This window comes from Sparus aurata, chromosome 3 (genome assembly GCF_900880675.1).
Source record: "Sparus aurata chromosome 3, fSpaAur1.1, whole genome shotgun sequence".
In the NCBI taxonomy this organism is placed as follows: Eukaryota; Metazoa; Chordata; class Actinopteri; order Spariformes; family Sparidae; genus Sparus; species Sparus aurata.
Window position 1 is genome coordinate 9,251,746 of NC_044189.1, and position 22,471 is coordinate 9,274,216.

The 22,471-nt window shown below is 40.2% G+C and overlaps 1 protein-coding gene across 1 annotated transcript; it reads right to left on the reverse strand.

The window, feature by feature from the left end:
• Positions 1 to 2,394: 2,394 nt before the first annotated feature.
• Positions 2,395 to 21,883, reverse strand: LOC115579481 (prolyl endopeptidase). Its single transcript, XM_030413029.1, has 15 exons — positions 21,645 to 21,883; positions 17,347 to 17,421; positions 17,127 to 17,260; positions 16,872 to 17,002; positions 16,553 to 16,762; positions 16,308 to 16,429; positions 14,343 to 14,448; positions 12,879 to 13,070; positions 7,624 to 7,821; positions 7,070 to 7,173; positions 6,581 to 6,717; positions 5,318 to 5,412; positions 5,086 to 5,217; positions 4,300 to 4,456; positions 2,395 to 3,113 (listed from the first exon to the last, which is right to left on the reverse strand). The coding sequence occupies exons 1-15, from the start codon at positions 21,684 to 21,686 to the stop codon at positions 2,819 to 2,821; spliced, it is 2,130 nt and encodes a 709-aa protein (XP_030268889.1). The 5' UTR covers positions 21,687 to 21,883; the 3' UTR covers positions 2,395 to 2,818.
• Between the last annotated feature and the right edge of the window lie 588 nt (positions 21,884 to 22,471).

Consider the following 22,471-nt stretch of genomic DNA (forward strand, 5'->3'; position numbering starts at 1 on the left):
TTTGAGAAATTAATCCTTGCATTATGGAGGGGAGTAAAGTAAACAAACCGGGGACAGGATGGGGACCTGCGAGTGCGAGTGTGAGACCAGGGAAGGGGAGGAGGAGGAGGAATGAGGTGGTGGGGATGCTGCTTTTGTAGGTAGAAAGCTTGTGTTTCTCTGGAGGAGGGGGAAAAGAGAGGGGGAAGTTTGTGTGAGTGCGTGAGCAGAGAGAGAGGAGGGAGGAGTGAGCCGACGAGGTGACGAGAGCGTGAATGAAGCAAATGAACCAGCAAAAGCTTCTTCTCCCCCCCCCCCCCCAACGATCCTCTGGGACACTCCTGAGAGAAGAGGAGTCGCAGCCTTTTTTCTGTTTTCCTGCAGCATGATCTTAAAGCCCCCGTCTCTCTCATATGTCCGGCTTATTGCTGCCATTGTCTTTCCCGGCTTCACTCAACCACTCGGCCCCTGTGGCAAAAGAGTCATTGTCTGGCAAATCCTCCTCCTGGAGCCCTTTCTCCGCTCTCTCCCCTCTCCTCTCCTTCCTTCCCATCCTATCTATCCACCGAGAGGGTACTTAGATAAGGCGCAGGGTTCAGAGCCTGACGAAATCACAACTTCCCACTGAGCAGAGATTAAACTCTGAGTGACCGAACAGACAACTTCTCTCGCTCTGTGGCAGACGGGAAGCTGGCAGGGAGGTTTTTCCGTCTCTCCTCTCCTTTTTTTTTTTTTTGACAGTTTAAACACCCGTCTGTCTGGCCGTCTCCCGAGACTTTCCATAAGTGCACTTTCAGCCTCTCTCCGCTCGTCTGCGCGTCGCCTCTCCGCCGCCTCGCCGTATAGCCGCTGTCCATCATCGCTCTGCATCCCTCCACTTTTTTTCTGCACAGAAAAAGATCTACGCATCTTTCTCCATACAACGAGTCCTCATTCTTGTGTTCCGCTTGTGTTTTACACAGATCCTACTTGTCTCCAGCTGCCGGTGACTGAATCCCCCCCCCATCCAGTAGGCAGATGGACCAGATGATAGATAATAAAAAAAAAAGGATTTAGCAAAGTAAGTTTCGTTCTATCTGTGGTTATTTTTACCCCACGAAATCCCTCTCCATGTAGCCACTGAGCAGTGACACTAAACTGACACTCCGCCTTTGACCTTGAAGTGTTAGTGGAGGGAGCAAAGCTTAGAGAGGGGGGAGGGTTTGCAGTCCCACACTGCCACTCGGTGGTCAATGTGGAAACTGCACCTCAGTGTAAAGACTATTGTGGTGGGAAGCAGCTAAGAAGATTTCCTCAAGTAATGTTTAGTAGTTCCTCTGATGTAATCACTTTTTTGCTACAGTTACTGATTCGACCTATAGTTAATTAGTAGATAAATATGTGATTTACGTTTAAAGCATATGATCACCTTATAAAACATTAAAGGGATCACAAGATCACAGTTAGTTTCGGCTCTCCCTGCAGGTTAATCAACAAGATAGAACATGTTAATTAGCGAGCTTTAGAGGTGCTGGCAGCCACTTATCACTTCCTGCCTCTGGCTTCAAATTCGCCTCACATACATCAGAGTTGTTTCTGATCCTCTCATCTGACTCGTGGCGAGACAGCTAAATGAGCACATATACCAAGATCTCTAACTCTTTCTTCAGAGTTGCCATTTGTAAGAAAAGTTGATATTTTTTTCTAGTTTCATCTTCAGTTTGTCAAAAGTGTCAGCTCTTAATGAGTTGGGAATGAGACTCAAAAATCAACCTTCCCTACGGACAGAACATGTTTCAGGAAAAGGTCACCCAAAGATGAAAATTCAGTTATTATCTACCAATGGAAATTGGAGTGAAGTTTCTGGGGCTTCACGGCAAGACAGTGTTGCAGTCCTCTCCTAAACAGCTGAAGCAGACGTTGACTTGTTTAAAAAAAGAAATTGAGATCTCTGAGCTTCAGGATACCTGGACTACGCAGGAAAAGCTGTACAGATCCATTTTATCTTTTTATTTCTCCCAGAAATGTTCTGTGGACTACGACATCAGACTTCCCATCGGCGCTGGGGAGAATAAATAATGACTGAATTTTCAATTTAGGGTGAACTTCTCCTTTAAGCATTAGCCTGCCAGATAAACCCACTTGGCCGTATGTTCTTTGTATGTGCATTTTATTCCTTTTATTAGCTAGGGAAGTTAGAGGTGAGGAAACAAATGCAACTAAAGTCCCCTGCCAGATTGGAACAGGGAACCTCGCAGTACGCGGATGTCACCCCTAAACCACGGGGTCCCCCGGGAACCCCTTCACTGATGCTTTAAAGTCATGCTTTAAAACGCTTCTTCCTCCCAAAGTGCTGAAGGATTCCAATCTAATTAGATCTGCTTTACGAAATAATATTTAGATTCAGTACTTATGGATTATGACACATTAGACAAATATCAGTACAAACAAGAGATTTTATTGAAAATTGTTCATCCAAACTTTAAAATTCAGTTCTTAAATTAGAGCGTGCATTCAAAATAAATTCATAATCTTTTAGTGCATTTCATTGGTATAAGGTAATCTACATTCAAGGGTTGTTTCAGGCAGTATGATGAATGTCTCAGATTTTTATCACACCGTAGTCATTAATAAAGCTGTTTGTATTGTAGTTGTTCATTATTATGTTTCTTATGATATGCCCATTCCTTTTTTTCTTACATCTTTCTCTAACTGTTCACTATAGATGTACCAGTATTTTCTTATGTTTCACAAAAGTTTTAATATGTTTTCTTAAATGTAAAAAGAAGTAACCTCTCATCTCTTTAAAAGCCGCTCTTCACCGTGTATATCTGGAAGCTCTCTCCCTGTCATTATCTCTTCATTCCTTCCAGCTGAGCCCAAGTGTCTCAGCGATGAAGGAAAAGATGTGCGTGTCTTCCAGGATGGCCTTGGCGGTGGGTTTCCCTGCACCGTGCCCACTGCGGGTGTCCACCCTGACCATCAGAGGCTGACGCTGCCCGGGGCTGCTGCCCACTCCGTGCTGCAAGGCAGCACAATATTTGAGGGTGTGGAGAGGCACCACACGATCATCGTGATCTGCTGTCAGAAGCAGGACGGCGGGGTAGGGAGGGCCAGAGTAAGGTGGAGGAGGCAGATTATGGAGAGGAGAGTACCTGGAGAGAAGGTGAGGAAGAGCAGTTGGAAGGAAATGTGAGGAGAATATGAGAGTGGTTCATGAACCTTAGTGCGCGATTCAGTTGCCCTGTTGGGATTGTTTGGCATATGTGGGTGTGTGTAAATCTGGAAACAGACCCTGGAGATTATTGAAACTAACCAAGACTTAACACACAACAACTATTTACACCAACATGCTCAGATTCTTTCAGTCCTGAGATCCACAGAGAAGAAAATAATGAACAACTGAGTAAATACAGAGGACAACACATGATCAAAACTATAAATTCCCAAAGGTATTACTTGCTTATTTCATTTCCTTGCTGCAGTCAGAGTGCAAAATTGTGCAAAAATGCTAAATTTGGATCAGATGTCAGATGGAGAGACGTGGGCAGCTCTTGCGAGGGAGCTGTAGGTGAGTGAAGTGAATCTCAGGTGAGCTGCAGCTCTGCACGGAAACCTGGATGAACTGCTATATAACCTATTTGTTGTTCATGAACCAGGCACTATTTTAACATTTGTATGAGTGTCTTCAGAGGCTTCATTTCCCTAAAATCTGCACGCAGAGTGCAAAGGCGTTTTGATAGTTTCATTTTTTATCTCCCCTGTGCCTACATCCTATTTTCTTAGATGGTCTTCATATCCCTCAAATCTCTACAACATAAGCTAAAATGATGTGTGAGTCAAGTGACCACAATGACTGATAAAATCATTTAAACAGTTTTAGAAAAGCGACCCGCTTCTCTTTTTCCTCTGCGCAACAACGCATTTCACGTCACTTATATGCACATAACATAATGACTTTATCATGAGTGTACAACAAGACGCCACAAAAAAAGAGAAGTCTTAGACTTCCGTTCTAAAAGAAAGACTCCTCGAGCTATTATAGTTTTTATTTCACATGGATTTAAACACGATCAGGCAAGCAATCTCTGAGGTCGGTTTTTATCAGGGTTAATTATTGCAACATTTTGACGAGACTGATCAGCAGCAGATAAATTATGAGATTTGTTGATCAGCACGCATATTACAACTAACTGACTTGGGCTGGGTCCACCTTGGTCTGATCAGTTAAGACAGCAGAGCACGCAGCAGCCACTCAGTATTCTCGTATGTAAATATAGTTTAATAGTTTGGTGTGTGTGTGTGTGTGTGTGTGTGTGTGTGTGTGTGTGTTTTTCATACTTGATGAGCCACTTGTACTGCTCCGGATCGTCAGAACAGCCGTAGTCGGTGGTCCAGGCGTGACCGATGGTGAACTTGTGGAACTTCAGCATATCCATCACCCCCACCTCTGCCACAGCACAGCCGAACAGGTCCGGACGCTGGTTCACGCAAGCCGCTGTGTGTGTATTGAAAAAATCTGTGTTACACACATTCATTCACTTTACTCTACACTGTAGGACACAATCACTCCTAAATAGCTACTAACACACCAGGGAGGGAGGCATTAGTTGGGTTTGTGTGATGCCATATGGCAGCCAGCCTTTGGTAAATGATGTGACTAAGCACTGTTTAATGTGCTGTTTAATAGCTAAATTAATTGCAGCTAAGCAGCTAACTACTGTTAGATGAATTTGACATTACCAATTATGCCAAAGATGTGATCTAAAGAATACAAAGCATTCTGATCAGGACAGCTCAGGCCAGAGATGGACGAGTGATCTTAGCTGGCTCACAGTTGGCTTCAGACACATGGAGACTTGCAGAACGCTGTGTGCACCGTCAGTAGCTTCAAGGGCTGAATTGAATTGGGGAGGATTTAGAGTAAAAAGCTCCATTAGCAGATTTCAGCTATAAAAAATGAAGAGCAAGACTCCCCCGCTTGTAAAATTTGATTTCCTTGATGTAACAAATAAACTGTTGTATTATAGCTTCTGGGCAATACCTATTAAAACCCTTCGCGCTTTCTTGTTCTCTGTGTCAGGGCTTCGCACACAAAACACAAACACCTTTGAACTCTGTACGTACCCACGAGCAGCCCTCCATTAGAGGCTCCGTTGATAGCGATGCGACTGGCTGTGGTGTAGTTCTCCTGGATCAGATACTCCGCTGCACACTGGAAGTCATCGAAGCAGTTCTGCTTGTTCCCTAATGTTCCGGCTACAAACACGCATGAGAAGAAGACAGAATTAAAACTAAATCAAACTCAAGTTTAGTATTTTCTAACTGACACTGTTATGGTTTTTCTGGATGTCTGTACCTTTGTGCCAGGTGAGGCCGTACTCGCCGCCCCCTCTGATGTTAGCCACAGCCAGGATCCCTCCCAGGTGTCTCACAAACAGCAGGTAAGCAACACTGACCACAGACAAGACAGACAGGAGGAAATGCATCAATGTAGGTGAGAACAATACAAAACCTTTTAGCTGCATAAAATAAAAAAAAAATAGATGCTTTCAGAGTTTGAATTAGTAAATGTTGCATTTTTATTGGTAGTAATAAATACAGTTAAACCTTACTTTTAAAGTATTAGTTTAAAATCACATTAAGATCACATTTCTATTTTATCCATTTTTAAAAAAGAATTCAATTGAATTTGCACTATAGTGACATATATGTCTGAATGAAAGCATTTTAACAGTTGGCGCTGTGCCTGTTGTGCATCAAACGATATAGTCATAATAGCGACTTCTTTTTCATTGGTGCACATACAGTGTTTCTCAAACACCACTAAGCATATATTTGTACCAGACCCCTGTAATTTACAGAGAAATCAAACACAGAGTAGACCCTCATATTTTTCTCCCTGTATTCCTGAAGTATCTGACAATGGCAGGTATGTTGAAAACCATGGCAACAACCAGCAATCAGCTCACCTTCATGTGCTATACAATCAAAAAATCCCATATCAATCTTCTCTTACTACACTTTCACATGTTATATTACTGTATGATGTGTATTTTGCTAAAACATGAGAAACATAATAAACAGTAAAGATGAATGGTTTAAGAGCAGAGGAATGTTTTGCAGAACAAACATGACCAGCCTTTTAAGTTTTATAAAAAGTTGGTATATCCATTCTTCTTTTACCCCCCTTCTTTGCACATTTGAACAACAATGGTTGGTCAATTAACTGATTAGTCAATTGAAAGAAAATGAGTTGAAAAAGTTTAGATAATACATTAACCATTTAAATAATTCCTCAGGCAAACACTTCAAACTTTTGCTGGCTGCAGCTTTTTGAATGCGAGGTTTTGCTGCTTTCCGTGTCATTTATGATAGTAAATGAAGAGTCTTTGGGTTTTGGACTGTTGATGGGACAAAAGAAGTGATATGAAGACACCACTTTTGGCTCTAGGACATTTTCACAATCATTTTTAAATTAAAAGTTTAATCATGGCAATAATTGAAAGATGAATCTATAATGATAGAGGCCTAGTGTTTATCTCTGTGTGGTTGGCTTTGTCAGTGAGTACCAGAGAAGAGAGTGGCCACACTGGTTTATGCGCAGAGCAGCTGTACTTACTTGTAGTATGGTTGTATGGAAGACTCAAAGCCTCCATAGCCGTAAAGGAAGACAGGATGAGTCCCATCCTTCACAAGGCCCTTGGCGTGAACCAAGAACATGGGGATCTTGGTTCCATCTTTACTCGGATAAAACACCTGTAAATGTATGAGAGAGGATGGGTTTAATCAGTCTGTTTGTCTCTCGATCAGGAAGCAACATTAACTTTGTTGTTCAGCAGCTAAATGGCTAGAGCTTGCTCCTTAAAAGATAACCACTGTTATAATTTTCAGTGCATCTCTCTTTTACATAACATATCTTATATCAATGTTTTGAAACTAAGGTTTTGACTGAAGTGAAATTCAAACACACCATATTCTACTTCCTCAACCCCAGTGAATATCTGCGTCATGACATGAATAAGCAACCGGTTGGTGTGAAAACACAACAGGAACAACAACAGAGCTGAAGATGACGGGGAAATCCAGTAAGTAGAAAGAGTTATGTCACCTGGCTGGTCTGATATTCCTCTTGCTTGATGCCTTTTACCTCCACCTCCCTGAACACTCTGGGCTCTGCGTTTGGCTCACTCAGATCACAGTGGTAAATGATACCTGAGCACAACAGCACAAACAGCACATGGACATGATTTAAGACCGGTTTTTACATATTTAGAGCGAAAATGCAATGATGTAACACATGCTAATTACAATTTAAATGAGATATCCTAGTATAGACTACTACATCCAGTTTTTAGTATTTTCCTTTAAGTATTTGTTCAGATATTTGATACATTATTAAAAAGTTGTTGTTGAAGTTGCCATTACAGTAGCAATACAGCATTATATATGTAGGATTTCAGATTTATTAGTTTTTGTCGATCAACCGAAGATTGAGCAACAACCATTTTTAAATTTGTCAAGCTAAAATGCCAGGAAAAAAAATGGATGCATAGATGGCGACAATTTTCATAGTTTTTTTTATGTGGGATTATTTTACAGTTATTTAAATCATTATAATTAATTTAACAAATCTGAGAAAACTTGGCAGAATGACAGAATTACCTGGGGTAGTGAAGGAAGTGAACTTGTAGAAGAATTCAGAGTGTTTCTTCTTGCAGCTCAGCCCACCCACGGTGCCGACGTCCAGCGGCAGGTCCCTGACGTGCTTGCCTGTGGACAACTCATACACCTGCAGGATATCCTTCACGTCATGGAGATAGTTGACCAGCAGGTGGTGCTGGTTCACACAGGAGACGGAGCCTGAAGATTGACGTATATAAAAAAAAGGAAGTGATAGAAAGTGAATAAGACATTGTGTAACTGGTTTTATTGTAAACACGGTATCCAAGGGAAACAATATCCTTGTTGTTTGTCTTCCTTTCTCTTGTTACTGCCAGTGTCAATTTTCTCTCTGCCAGGTCAGAGAGGAGGTATCATGATGGTATGAAGCCAAATATAATGGCTATGAATTGAACATGACTTGACATATTACAGCCAAATGTTGTTACAAAGAGAACTTTGGATATCTCTTTTTATCAGTCCATGAATAAGAAAATACTGTTGACAGCCATAAAAAAATAAAATGTTACATAAATCAGGCTATGAAATATATATGAACAAACCCCTGCATGAAAACCTGACATAAGGAGGAGTAAGACTGAAGGGGGGATTTCTGGCTCAGAGTCTGAGAAAAAACTTAAACAGCCTGTCTAAAGGGCTTTTGTATATAAAAACAATCTGAAATGTAATTTATTATGATGCAAATGAGGCTATATAATGTGCTAAATGTGCTGATTTGCATACATGTCAAGAATGGAATACTGTATTATTGAAGCAAAAATATTCCAAAATCTCTAAATTGAACAGTGCATGATAAAAACAAAAACAGTATATCACCTGTAGTGTGAATAACTTAATAAATCCATTCACTGTGACATGATGAATTCTCATCAACAGCCAGCAGGGGGCAGTCTAATATACTAAAAGTGAGATACATGTTAATGCTTAACTACAGTCAGTGGTGCTACAGAGGCTGCCTTTGCATGGTTACTCTGTTTATTACACATAATAACACAGTTCCTTATATGGTATTTTCCGGTTGAGTGTCCCCAGAGTCAATGAAAAAACTGAGCAAACTGATCAGTGACTACTGACATACTTCTACGCAGTCTGTCACCAAAAACCACTATCACCACAACAACAACCTGGAGTTCAAAAGATGTGAAGAGTTGATATGGGAGATTATTAAACAGGTGACTGACCTATGTTAACACACTATCATCTTCTGTAATCATCAACTCATTGTTGGAGCAATTTGAATGATGGAAAGATGGAAAGATATACCAGAGGGCGTCCATGAGACATTGGACAAAGTTGTTTACATGAGTCCTAAGAGAGGCTTTGAAACGGCTGCAACCTTCCTACAAGAGCATTCTGGCATTGAAACACAGATTACAGCAGGTTACATGGAAAAAAGTTCTGAACTGGCCTGCTGCTAAAGCTGAAAATGTTTCCTTTCTCCAGGATTCTGTTTTATTTCTGATTTGCAGGACATGAGAGAACTTAACATGTCTGCTAATCTTAAAGTTGTCATTTCAAAACCTCCTTTTAAACTGAGGGCACGATTCAGAAGCACAGCATGTGATATTCGCGAAAAACAAAAGTGCAAACTGAACTTCAATGACACTGGCACTACAGGTCAAGCTCTTGTCTGACACAATTTTGGGGGACATTCAAGCCACTGAAAGAGGAAGGCATATCAAAAGGGATGTGAACCAAAAAAAAAATTAAAAATAAAACGACTGTGAACAACACACTTGTGACGACCTCAAGCATGAGGTGGCGCGTGTGATTACGCATAAATAAAATTACACAGCAAAGTGCATAAACACCCGAAGTGTGTCCTTTCTGCTCCGTAACCTTCTAAGGTAACATGCAGTCTCCAGCAGTTGTCCACTTGCCATCCCTGCAGCTGCAGTTCAGCCACTTTATCAGCCAAATACAGCTGTCCATCTCCCTTTTCTTCCGTCTCATCATAATTCATTTTTTCTTTGCAAAGTCGCTCTCCAAAGACGTTTGTTTTACACTCATTTTAGCTAGCTTGAGGGCTTATTTTTTTAGGGTATACCGTGACTGAATCAGGTACGTGTCAAGGACGACAACAGGAACAGACGGATGTTGTTAAAAGAGAATCCACTTTTCAAAATAATACATGAGTATGGTCGTCAATGTAACGGAAATAAAATAACGTATTTTTTTCTTTCTCTGCGGCCTGCTACCAAACGACCCATGGATCGGTACCAGTCTGCGGCCCGGTGGTTGGGGACCCCAGATCTAGAGGACTGAGAGTCCATAAGCTTCTGGACAACAAGACATGGTTAACGAGTCCAGAATTCTTGTGGAAAGCGAAGGAAACATGGATGCACTGCAAGGTAGATTCCACTATAGAGGATGTGTACAGCACACCAGTCAGCTCGTCATGTATCATTCTGATTGGAGGAGATTGCAGAACAAACAAACAAACTGCAGTTGCATGGATATTGAATATAAAAAATGCTCTACTTGATTCGAGTAAAAAAAAGAAAACAACTTTTTGCTCTCTGGGAAAAAGGTTTGTCAACTGATGAAGGCGGGGGAAGGTACATCTTCTCTCGGTTCAGATTAAGGTATTGGGTATTAGGTATCACTCACACCAACGCAGCCGCAAGAAAAATAAGATCTTGTCAAGTTGTGCCTTGTGAAAGGAAAATGTGTGGGCAAAAGATGGCTGCCCTTCACAAACAACTCCAGACTTGCCTCTGTTCACCACAGTTCACCGAAGTTCACCAACGTGGGGGAGGACTTTCCTATCTGAAATATTATGGAGTCATCTTTGTGTGTAGGACTTCTATCGCACCGTTCAGTTAATGCCAAAACATCAAAACATTTCACGGGAGCAGAGAAGGTAGAAAGCAATTTGAGAAATTAACAATGGGACAATTGGACAATTGAGAAAGCTTTACTGTACGATGACAGTGGACTTTCAACCCACCCACAGCCTCACATCAAGGCGGTGCTTGGAAAAGCATGATCAGGCTGGTCAGAACTGACCCATTACCAAAGTCTCTGAGAACCCTAATGACCTGGGACCTTTGACGCCAAACCATCTGCTCACATTGAAGAGGAAACCGATTTTCCCCCCAGGCTTGTTTGACTGTGAGGACCAGCATGCAAGAAGAGGATGAAAACAATAGATTTCAGATCTATTCTTGAAAAGATGGTCCCAAGAATACCTTGCCAAATTACAGGAAAGACAAAAGTTGAGCAAACCCAAAGTAATCAAGAGTAATCAAAACATTCCCTCACAGATCATGCATTGTCAGATCTGTTCAAATTCAAACAAAGACAAATATTAATTAGAGACCAGTGACCAAACTGTGTCTATTGGTAGAAAAGGGTGAACTTTTTGTATGAAGTTTTGATATGTTAACCAGAGTTAAAAAGAGTTTCATGTTGTGGTTCTACATTTTGAAAATAATTTAACTTATTATTGTGTACATGATTGTAATGTTATGTCTTGTACAGCCATAAACTATTATGGGCCAGTTGTGTTGGAGCCATTTTAATGATGACCTGGATGGCGCTGTGTGGAATCATGGTAGTCTACTTAAGTGTAGGACTAATTGTAACAGGTGTGGTGCACAATGAGGGTCTACGGTTTTTGACCGTGAGACTGTGAAGTTGGTGTTTATTATAAGAGATTTTTTGGCATAATGTGAAATAAATGGATTGACATATCCGATCATAGTTTTTTCGCAACGTGACCATTTTTTTTAATCATAGCAGCTGATCTACATCTATCTACACCAGAGCAACGGTGCGTCAACATGCATGAAATTATTTGTTTGATACCATGGCAACGAGTGTCTCATGCTGTTGAGACCAGTCATGCTCATTACTAAACATTGTGAAGTTGAAAAGTAGTTCAAAACATTAGTTTACATGATCACATTATTCATTAAAAATCTTTTCTCAAACAGTGAAGTTGGTGAAAACAAAAGTAAAATTATCGCCATCATTAACACTTTACTTGAAGTCCCTATGTTAGTATTTTTACGCAGACATTTAATAATACTTTATATAACACACACTATATTGTGTTACATAGTCTTATAAATGCTCAATAGGTGAATGTGTTTCCTAATAATTCAAATTAATTATAATTTTAACATTTCTGCACCTTTTGTCATTACACTATTTGTTTAATTGCCTCAAAATCTGTACTAGTGTGTGCACACGTCTTACAACCAGAATCAAGATTTCTTTGCCAAGTGACTGCTTCGCTGTAACTGTTGTGCATACGACAATAAAGAAGTTGGAAATATTTCATATTGGGGTACTCATATTATCCATTAACAAGTTTGTTATTAGCATGCATATTAGCAGCATTTTTACCCTTTGTTATTTGATATCAGGAACACCTAACTTGACTGATACAATTAACACTTGTAACTTTGTGTTTATTTAATAGAAATGGACTATTTTTGAAGTGTATTATTAAGGAAGAATGACTATTCTTGTGGTGCTACTGCCGTATAAAGCCCATACTAAGGTAAGCATATTAGGATCATATTTATGTTCAACAACTTCCTTACCTGCCATCTATCTATAAAGTATAACTAGGACTGTATTGAGGGGAAATGCTTAATTAATGACCTAGTATTTGCAGAATAAGGCAATAATAAGTGCTTTATAAAGACTAATAAAAAGCCAATATGCTACCAATATTCATGCTAATAAGAAAAACGTTAATAGTAATGGTTACTAAGTGTTAACAAAAACATAAACATAAATATAAATCTAGGCAGAAGTCCGGACGTGTATATTTCCATCACTCCACCATTTACCATCATTCAAATGACTCATAATAAAAAAAAAGGGTTAGACATAGTGCTTATAGACCAAGTTTCACTTTTTGAGTTTGCTGTGACGAAGTCTTCAACCACAGACTTCCCACTTGTTGTGGTTGGACTGTCATCGAAACATTAGGACAGATATTCAGCAAAAAAAAAAGGATTTCGCAATATTCTGAGATCGGAATTGTGGAACTACAATTCCATGTACAAGCCCTTTACGTCTTTCAACACTTGGTGGAGTTTTCACACGCTCTGACACAAGCCCACAGTGGTCATAGTGACATAAGTCTGTTTTATAAGCTGCTGTATGAAAACTAAGACGTATTAGTTTTCTCCTGTAGAGAACTGATTCTATAGTGGTAGACTACAGAGTTGACTTGGCCTTCTACTGTATATTCTATTGAAATTTTCATTCAGTCTTACCCAGGACATCCTTGTCGTGCTGTGGAATGAGGGTGGTCCAGTGCTTCCTGTCTGGCTTCTGGATATCTATGTTGATGAGACAGTACCGAGGAGCATCCAAGTTGGAGTGGAAAGTAAACACAGTTCCCTCATTGGTAATATACGAGTACTGGGCATTAAAGTTGTCCACAAGTTTGACCCAAGGCAGCAGGCCTGGAGAGGATGAATAAAATGAAAAATAAACAGTGTGTTTTATTAATGCATAACAACAAACATCCAATAGCAAGTAGCAAGAGAAATAAAATGAAAGATCAAAAGCCTACACTGCAAAGTCATGAAGAAATGTGACAATAAAATAAGAACAAGTCTAAAAAACAGTAAGATACAACATGGCAGTTATTCAAATTATGAATCATGTCCTTTTTATCTCCATCACAAATCAGTGGGACACGGTATTGATTCAGTGTCTTCCACAGGAAAAAACTCAGCCTTCCCACACACCTCAATCATACTGGCTGCACACATCACAAATAAAATTCTCACCATTTAAAAGTGTGAAATTTCCTGTCTGTGGGGGTGAGAGATATTTAAAAAAAAAAACAGCTGCAAAGTAGATTTTGAAATCTCAGCATCTGATGCAATAATAGTTGAGTCATTGGCGTTGGCTACAACTACTTTACTGTCGATACAGCAGGTTTTTTTTGTGTGCCATGAAGCTGGAGGGACGTTATTGTGTGCGATCAGAAAAGCTGATGTGGTTTAGAATAAATGAAAGTTTAAACATTTATGCTAATTCCAACATGACTGTCAAAGCAGTACATCTACGACATTGACTGCATATTTTGATAATATATAGATATGAAAGTGACTTTTCACTTTGTAAAAATAATCGCTAACCCTTTTGTCAATTGATCAGTCTATTAAAATATATTTTCTGTAGTTCTTAATCAGATAAAATTGTTAACGGAATATCTTTGGGTTTGGACTTTTGGTTGAAAAAATTAGGACATGGTAAGACATCACCTTGCAATCTTGGAAGCTGTAATGGGCATTTTTTTAAATAATTATTTGCCGTTTCATGAACTACATGATCAATTGACTTCATCAGAAGAAAATTGGGCATATAAATACAAATGATGTATGTGGTTCTTCTTTCATTTTTATGACAAGCTTTATTTTCGAGAGATATTCTAAATATCATTTGCACACATATCCTTTTGTGCCCCAAACCATCAATTTTAATTTGGGGATCAACATTCACCAAGGCTTGTAAAGTCTGAAATACCAGCTTACATCTGTTCTTCGATCAATTTAAGATTCACACGTACAAGTACAAGTACACGTACAAGTACAAGTACAAAAGTGCCACAGTTGGTTTCAGGATTCCTTAATCATCTCTTATCTTACTTTTCAAGAAAATATGTCAATAGTTGTGTTTATGTAGGGTTTAAATCTCAGTCGGGAGTTTGTTACAAGGAGAGAGACCTTTGATGCCATCGGGGAGCTGCTGAAGGTCACAGTACCACAGCTGGTTGACAGGCTCACAGCCTTCAGTGATGGATAAAACAGCATATCTGCCATCGTCTGATATCTGGAAACAGAATTGAAAACAGAGAGGTAGGAAAGAAGCAAAGAAAGATGGAAAGAAAGGCATGTGATTATATGAATGTAGTCTCGTTCTTAAAGGAGAACTTCGGTCGATTTAAACATGCAGCTTCATTGCTCAAGCTACCCTTGACTTGCGAGTACCGAAGACGCGAACAAATTTGATCCAGCCATTACAGAGCTCCGTGAACGGAGACGTAGCATTGAACGCTAACAGCATGGGGTCAGAACTTTAGACTGTGTTTTAAGCGTCTTACCATGCTCCACATCTCACACCAAAAGTTATGCAACATCAGCAGACACCTTAGCACACAGCACTGTAGCGTGTATGACTCAAAATGAATAAAAAAGTAGTTAAAACAGTGTGTTTGTGCAAGGAGCTACTTACCTGTTTGTTGACATCCGTGTGTTCCGGTAGCTAGACCAAACTAGCATATCCATCGAGTGTGCACTTAACAGGCTTAACAGGCTATTGTAAGGCTCATGGCTCATGACAGGCTGTAACATGGACATGTACATTATGAACATAAACACGAAAATGCTGGATTACGTTTCCGTCTCCGCCAGTGAGGGAGTAAATGCACGCTCGACGGATCAGCTAGTTTGGTCTAGCTACCGGAAGACGCCGATCTCAACAAACAGGTAAGTAGCTCCTTGCACAAACACATTGTTTTAACTACTTTTTTATTCATTTTGAGTCATACACGCTACAGTGCTGTGTGCTAAGGTGTCTGCTGATGTTGCATAACTTTTGGTGTGAGATGTGGAGCATGTTAAGACGCTTAAAACACAGTCTAAAGTTCTGACCCCATGCTGTTAGCGTTCAATGCTACGTCTCCGTTCACGGAGCTCTGTAATGGCTGGACCAAATTTGTTCGCGTCTTCGGTACTGGCAAGTCAAGGGTAGCTTGAGCAATGAAGCTGCATGTTTAAATCGACCGAAGTTCTCCTTTAATAATCTTCTCAGGCCTCCTATTGATGGGCATGGCACTCTCTTCCCAACAAATGAGCCAGGTCATTAATCCTTTCAAAAGACCAAAGAGGTGAGACATAAAAATGCCATGTGATTAACTCCAGCTTCAGCAGAAGGAGTTCTCTTAAATGCTATTAGAAGATTTCCATGTCTAAGCACAGTATTGACCCCATTAGCTTTTGGTGCTGAACTGGTCAGGGTTAGTGTGGACTGGCTCACTTTCAGTCATTTCGATCATGTAAAAGATGCGTTGTGGTTGTACTTGAATATGACAACCATTCGGTGAACCTACCCCTCTCTGTCCAGCACTTTCAAACATCAATAAAGCCTATCTCACCGCACAGATGTTGTCTGCCGTTAAACATATTAAGAGCCACGATCAGCTGTCTGACTAGAGAAAACTGATTTTGAAAAAGAAATGCAACTCCAAACCAATGACATGCCGATCCTCAAATGACTAATACTGTACATACTACATATCAGATGACCTTTGTGTGTGGCAAAATATGAAGGGTAATGTGTGGCAGAATTCTGATTAACAAATTACGCTATATGGCAGAGTCTCATGGAACTAAGATCACAACCTTTTCAATTATTAGAAGTTAATAGACGTCCCCCGGTAATATTAGTCCAATGCAAATAGTGCTCAAATCAATATTTATGGCAGCCAAAGACCTTTGTACAAGTCAAAGCAGGAAAGGTGTAAGTGCTACTATAAAAAAAAAAAGATGGCTCTGCTGACTTTTTTTGTTGGTATGCAATTCTTCAATAGAACTTGCAACAACAACTTAATAAGTCATTAATGAAGCTTCACATGACCTTGATGCAAATTGGTAATTATGATAAGAGTTTATAGATTACTATGGACTTACAGTTACTGAGCTGTGCCACTTCGGATGTTCGGGGAACTCTGCAACAAGAATGTCTTCTGACTGTTTAGTGCCCATGACATGGTAGTAGAGCTTCTGGTTGATGTTGCTGGTGGTCTCTGTGCCTTTTAGTGAAATACAGATGGATTAAGTCTTTAAATACATTTGTTACATTGTTAAATGGTTTGCTTAAATATGTTGTTTCTTTGAAAGAGCATGCATGTAGGTGTATGATGACTCTTTCCAACCATCAGTTTTGCCTTCTTGGGGTGGGTAGCAGTTGTAAAAGACACCCTTGGCATCGTGAGTCCAGGCCAAGCAGCTGAATTTAACCCTCTCCAGTACATCAGGCAGTTTGGTAAGGTCATCGGCCTTCATGAAATGGACCGTTACCCAGTCTGAACCACTGCTGCTCAAACCGTATGCAAAATATTCGCACTCCTCAGACAGACGGCCCACTGGATGGACACAGGGACAAAGAATGGGGGATTTAGCATGGTACATGTTTCTCTCAATGTCAGGGTATTTGTGCTTTTGTGGACAATAAGCGTATCAACTCTGGCTCACTCTTCAGTGCCACAGTCCCATCCTCAGAGAGTTCATTTGGGTCAAAAAATACAGTAGCAGGTGCGTCCAGAGAGTCCTGCACATACAGCACACTCTGGTTCTGGAGACCTTTGTTGTGAAAGTAGAAATACCTGGAAACAAAAACAGGAAATAAGGTCACAACAAGTATTGTTTCTTTTTCTTTAGACCTACAATTCAGGTTTGGCACTGCACAGACTATAACCCTTATGAGAGTGATTATCCATCAGCTAGTACCTTTTCCCTCTTTTGTAAGGACAGCTGTATTTCTGGTAGTCATACAGCTCAGTGAGACGCTGGTGGAACTGAGGCCGGACAGAGCACTGCTCCAGGTACGGCATGGTCAGTTTGTTCTGCTCCTCAACAAAAGCCTGAGATACAAAGGAAGAATGATGATGGATGAAATTTGGGGATATGTTGGTTAAGGAACAGCTGTTTGCAAGAGATCAACACATACCATGGATTCTGCACCATCAGGGTCTTCCAGCCATGTATAGGGATCACAGATCTTCGTCCCATGGTAGTCATCCATCTATTGCAAAGGCACAAAAAAGTTAAATGGGAACAAACATGCAACCATCAAGCAATAACAACAACAACAACAGCAACTGTGTTTAATCTTTGGCATTCAAACTTGACGGAGAGGATGTCCTAGCACAAAACTATGGAACTTCATTTAGAAAAACACATTTCTGTGGCACGGAAGAGCGTCTGAGAAAATGTGTCATACCTTACTTGGCATGCCAGCTTCTCAACTGGTGAATGTCATACACTAATTTCCTTTGCTCAACTCTGCCTGAGAATTTTAACTTAACTTGGCCTCAATTAAAAGATATCAAAATGAAAGGGAATATGGTTTTGTTGGTCTTAAAGAGATGTGTTGATATAACATTTATGTTTGTTGCTGCTGAGACTGCAGAAGGGATTGAGCATACTTAAGAAAGAAAAGTAGGACAAATGTATGTTGTTTTTTTTACATACATTATAAGATACAGACTCATGACAAATTAAATGAAAAACTTAAATACATGAGTAAACAACTACAACCAAAGGTGGCTCTGTAATGCTTTGGGGAGTATTTTGCTGGTATTGTTTCAGTCCACTTCTTCCCTGCAAATCTAAAACTGCACAGTTAATCAAAAATATTAACCAAATCTCAAGAGCGAAAAGGTAAAATGTGAAAAAAAACATTATAACAAATGTAGACATGTCCTAGCCTTCAAATTTGGTTCTCCAGATCCATGAAAATATGCTTGTTTGGTACAGAGTCCAACAAATGTCACATCACCATGAATTTAAGAGTTTTTTCAGTGAAAATGTAAACTCTGATGCAAAAATGATGATTCCCACTAATCCTGAATCACATTGCAGTCATAATACCTGTCAAAATAATCTCAATTCAATAATCACAACATCTTATCAGTCTCCAGATCGCAACCTTTCACTGAAGGAACAAATCAACTCTGCAGAGAATTACATGCCAGAGGGCAAATGTGGTGCTCATTATACATATATAAAATTCTGTTTCCTAGAAGCCGGATGGCTTTTGCTCATTCCCCAACCTATGTCTTCTACTCAGTCATATTGCAAAATAGCTGCTGGATTGTGTCCATCTCTGACTGTGGACTTGCTCAAACTGGAACCAAGTCCACAACAGTTGACAACAGCCTGCCTTTCCAAGGAAAGAGGTAAAGAATGCGTCATCACATCAACCTTTTGCATATTCTTTCACTTTGTGCTGAGATCCAGCATTTATTTTACTGTTATTCTGCACACAAAAGGTTTTTTTTTTGTTCCTCAGGGACTGTAGTGCCAAAAAAATACCCTCAATTAATTTTTATTTTTTTATTGGATCCATTCAGTCTGTGGAAGGCCTGAATTACATTTCCGACTCAGAACCGGTTTCAACTGACAATTCCATCGGAATTGTACGCCTCCAACGTTGTCGATTCTTCTCAACGATTCTCTCATTTCCCTGCCTGCACCTGGTTTTTCTGAAATCTTGCGTCGCTGTACATTTTCGTCAAACTCTCTGCGAAGACTCAGACCTTCAACAGCAAGGCAGCATCATGGAGAGGAGGAAGTGAAAACAACAAATGAGAAATAGCTTTGATAAGAATGGCTGCCATCCCTCCAGTAGAGTTCCAAGGAGCTATAGACTCTATGCCAAGGCACAAGCAAGCTTTGCTGGTGGCGCAACACCTTAATAACTTTTTTTACATCTTAGTTTTTCATGTAATTTGTCACTTAGCAATCACATAGGCTTGTAAAACCAGCAGATACCTGACTTCAGGTATTGGAGTCGGTAATGTGAATGCGACATTGAAAAGATGTCCTCACTGAAGGAACAAATCAACTCTGCAGAGAATTACATGCCAGAGGGCAAATGTGGTGCTCATTACACATATATAAAATTCTGTTTCCTAGAAGCCAGACGGCTTTTGCTCATTCCCCAACCTATGTCTTCTACTCAGTCATATTGCAAAATAGCTGCTGGATTGTGTCCATCTGACTGTGGACTTGCTCAAACTGGAACCAAGTCCACAACAGCTCACATCAGCCTGCCTTTCCAAGGAAAGAGGTAGAGAATGTGTCATCACATCAACCTTTTGCATATTCTTTCACTTTGTGCTCAGATCCAGCATTTATTTTATTGTTATTCTGCACACAAAAGGTTTTTTTTGTTCCTCAGGGACTGTAGTGCCAAAGGAAAGGGCTGTCTGACTGCAATGTTAAATGCTAACAATGTTCAAAATATAGTGTAGACTTAAACATCTTTTTTCTTTAGGTGTTCCTTCTTTTAGGTGGTCAAAAATATGTTTTGCTGGCGGTGCCATTTAGAAGTACAATGCTCTGCTTCCCTGCCAGTGCTCCACGCTACTTCTCCACACAGGGGGAGAGCTGGCAGTTATCTACTGCAGGTAATACACTGACTAGGGATAAGTACCTCATACAACCCCACATCAAAAGACTAGAAATCTCACTTTATTTTGTCACTTCCTCCTTTGAGATGTGACAAATGCTTGTTTGTCAAGTTAAAGGATAAGTTCCCCCCAAAAATGCCATAATTCAGTCAAAATCCACATGTAAATGGAAAGCCAGGTGAAATTTCATAATCCACAAAACATTTCTGGAGGTTTTAAGCAAAACACGATTGCTGTCTTTTCAAGAAAAGAAGTAGATGGGGACTTTAAAACGTAAAAAAAAAAATACCCTCAATTTATTTTTATTTTTTTAATGGCTCCATTCAGTCTGTGGAAGGCCTGAACTCCCAAATTGGTTGTAAAATACCTTATTGACTTTAACAACTGTCTGTTTTATAGTACAAATTGTTAGGGGTGGGAATTGAGAACCGTTTCCGACTCAGAACTGGTTTCAACTGACCAATTCCATCGGAATTGTACGCCTCCAACGTTATCAATTCTTCTTAACAATTCTTTCATTTCCCTGCCTGCACCTGGTTTATCCGGTTTTCCTGAAATTTTGCGTCGCGGTACATTTTCGTCAAACTCTCTGCAAAGACTCAGACCTTCAACAGCGAGGCAGCATCATGGAGAGGAGGAAGCGATCTAAAGCCTGGCTGCATTTCACCAAACACGATGAGAATTCTGCCGTGTGTAATCAGTGCAATGCTGTAATATCATGTAAGGGTGCAAGTACCAGCAACACGCTAAAACATTTGTCTACCCAGCATGGAATTAAGCACCAAGAATGTCATGTGTTCGTCTGCCTGCGTACGAGTGCTAAGTTAGCACTCGTACGCAGGCGGTCGAACTAATTTATTTGGACTATATTTTCTTTCTTCACTATATCTTGTCAAGGTGTTGTTCAGTATGTTTGAGTTGAATATGTTCATGTTCAGTCTGGTGCAATTATAATTTGGGAAAAAAATAAAATGGTTGCTTTTGGTGCAGAAGACTGTGTAGAACTCCTTTTTTGCCACTCAATTAACTACTCAGGACTCGATATGAGAATTGATAAGGAATTGGATTGATAGGCATAATCGACAATGGCACTGATATTGATAAAAACTTATCAATTTACACCCCTACATATTATAGTGTATTTCAAAGTCTACCTAAAAGTACACTTGCACTAAAATTCATCTCTTTTTCTGTATTCCTTAATAGTAAATAGGGTTTAAGACTTAGATTAGTCAGTCATTTTGCACAAACATTCAGACAATTTAAGATTATAGATTAAAGTCATTGCCCCTCATGCGATTTCACCAAAACCGATTCAGCCTGTAATTCTCCACTAGTTTATTATTCCTGAGTGTTGAAGGCTTTGTGAAAAAACCCTCTAAATCAAAATGTTGGCAGACAACACGAAATAATAACACGGATGAATCATTAGGTGAGTGTGGGAGGGGTGACGTGGTGCCTTGAAAAGAAAAGAAAAGATGTCAATGAAGTTTGGGGGTTTTGCACGAAACGCGAGTAAAGTGCACTTATTGGGAAACTTAAAACACCTCGACTGCCACGGTGGGAGCGACGTGGACATGTTGAACACGTCGCTCCTCTCTGGGACAGTTTGTTCCGTGTGTCTCCCCCCTCCTCCCCGCTGCTCCTCAAGTTTTGTTTTTGTTTCTTCGTATCCTCGCCATTCGCTTTCGTAGCCCTAAGACCACACTGCGGTTTTTAAGACTCGTCTTTCTCTTCCTGGTCTCGCTTTTCTCGTGCTTGAACCGGAGATAACCACTGACAGACAGACAGACCTGACAGAGAAAGCAGCCAGCGGGACTTTGACACTGACCTTAGTCTCATCTCTTCTCGCAGCCGGGTACTTAAACGCCATGACGGGGCTCCTCTGTGTCACTGAGTCGCTTTGTGCGTTGCTACTTTGGTCTCTTTTTCCTGGTTTTATTGTTCTGAATGCGGCGCCGCGACCAAGTCAATGGGGCCTCGGAGTGAAAGTGAAAGCATTTTCACATACACACACACACACACACACACGTATCGTTTGTACAAACCGCCCGAGCCCGTCCTTACACAGGAAATGATGTGTCACCCAGGCCAAGACATGCCAGACGCGCAGTACGTGAGTGCTCATGTTCAAAACTAAGTACAAATTCGAGATACTTTTATTTAATCAGAACTGCATACTTCTACTACTACCTCAGAGGCAAATATTCTACCTCTTACTCCACTACAGCTGTAGTTAGTGGGTCATTCTCCAGAAAACTTACATTTTTAGACAGGCAAAATGTCTAAAAATAAAGAGCCGAGCGAAGGACCCTTCCGGTTGAATCCATGGAAACTTGTTTATGAAAAACTCGTGAATGGAGATACACAAATCATTTTTTAAATTGTGAATTGTGCCATGAATCACACACATGATGTTTATGAATTAAAAAAGATATTTTTTCAAGTTTATAAGTAAATAAAGCAAACCAGAAGAGACAGCCAAAGTCACGCCCCTTTCCGTTGGACTATCTGGGACAACATTTCGGAAAAAAACTTTGTATCCAACCGTTTCCTCAGAAGTAGGGGTGGGCGATACTGCAAATTTTGGTAATTACAGTGCCAGTATTGCCGATGCCGATACCGATAGTGATTTCTTTGAAAATGACTGATCATTGA

Coding starts and splice junctions, on each gene's coding strand:
- LOC115579481 (XM_030413029.1), bottom strand. CDS start 21,686: ATGGCGTTTAAGTACCCGGCTGCGAGAAGAGATGAGACTAAG. Junction 5,218..5,317: donor CGGCCTCACCTGGCACAAAG/GTACAGACATCC, acceptor GCGTGTTTGTAG/CCGGAACATTAGGGAACAAG. Junction 3,114..4,299: donor CAGTACAAGTGGCTCATCAA/GTATGAAAAACA, acceptor CCTTCTCTCCAG/GTACTCTCCTCTCCATAATC.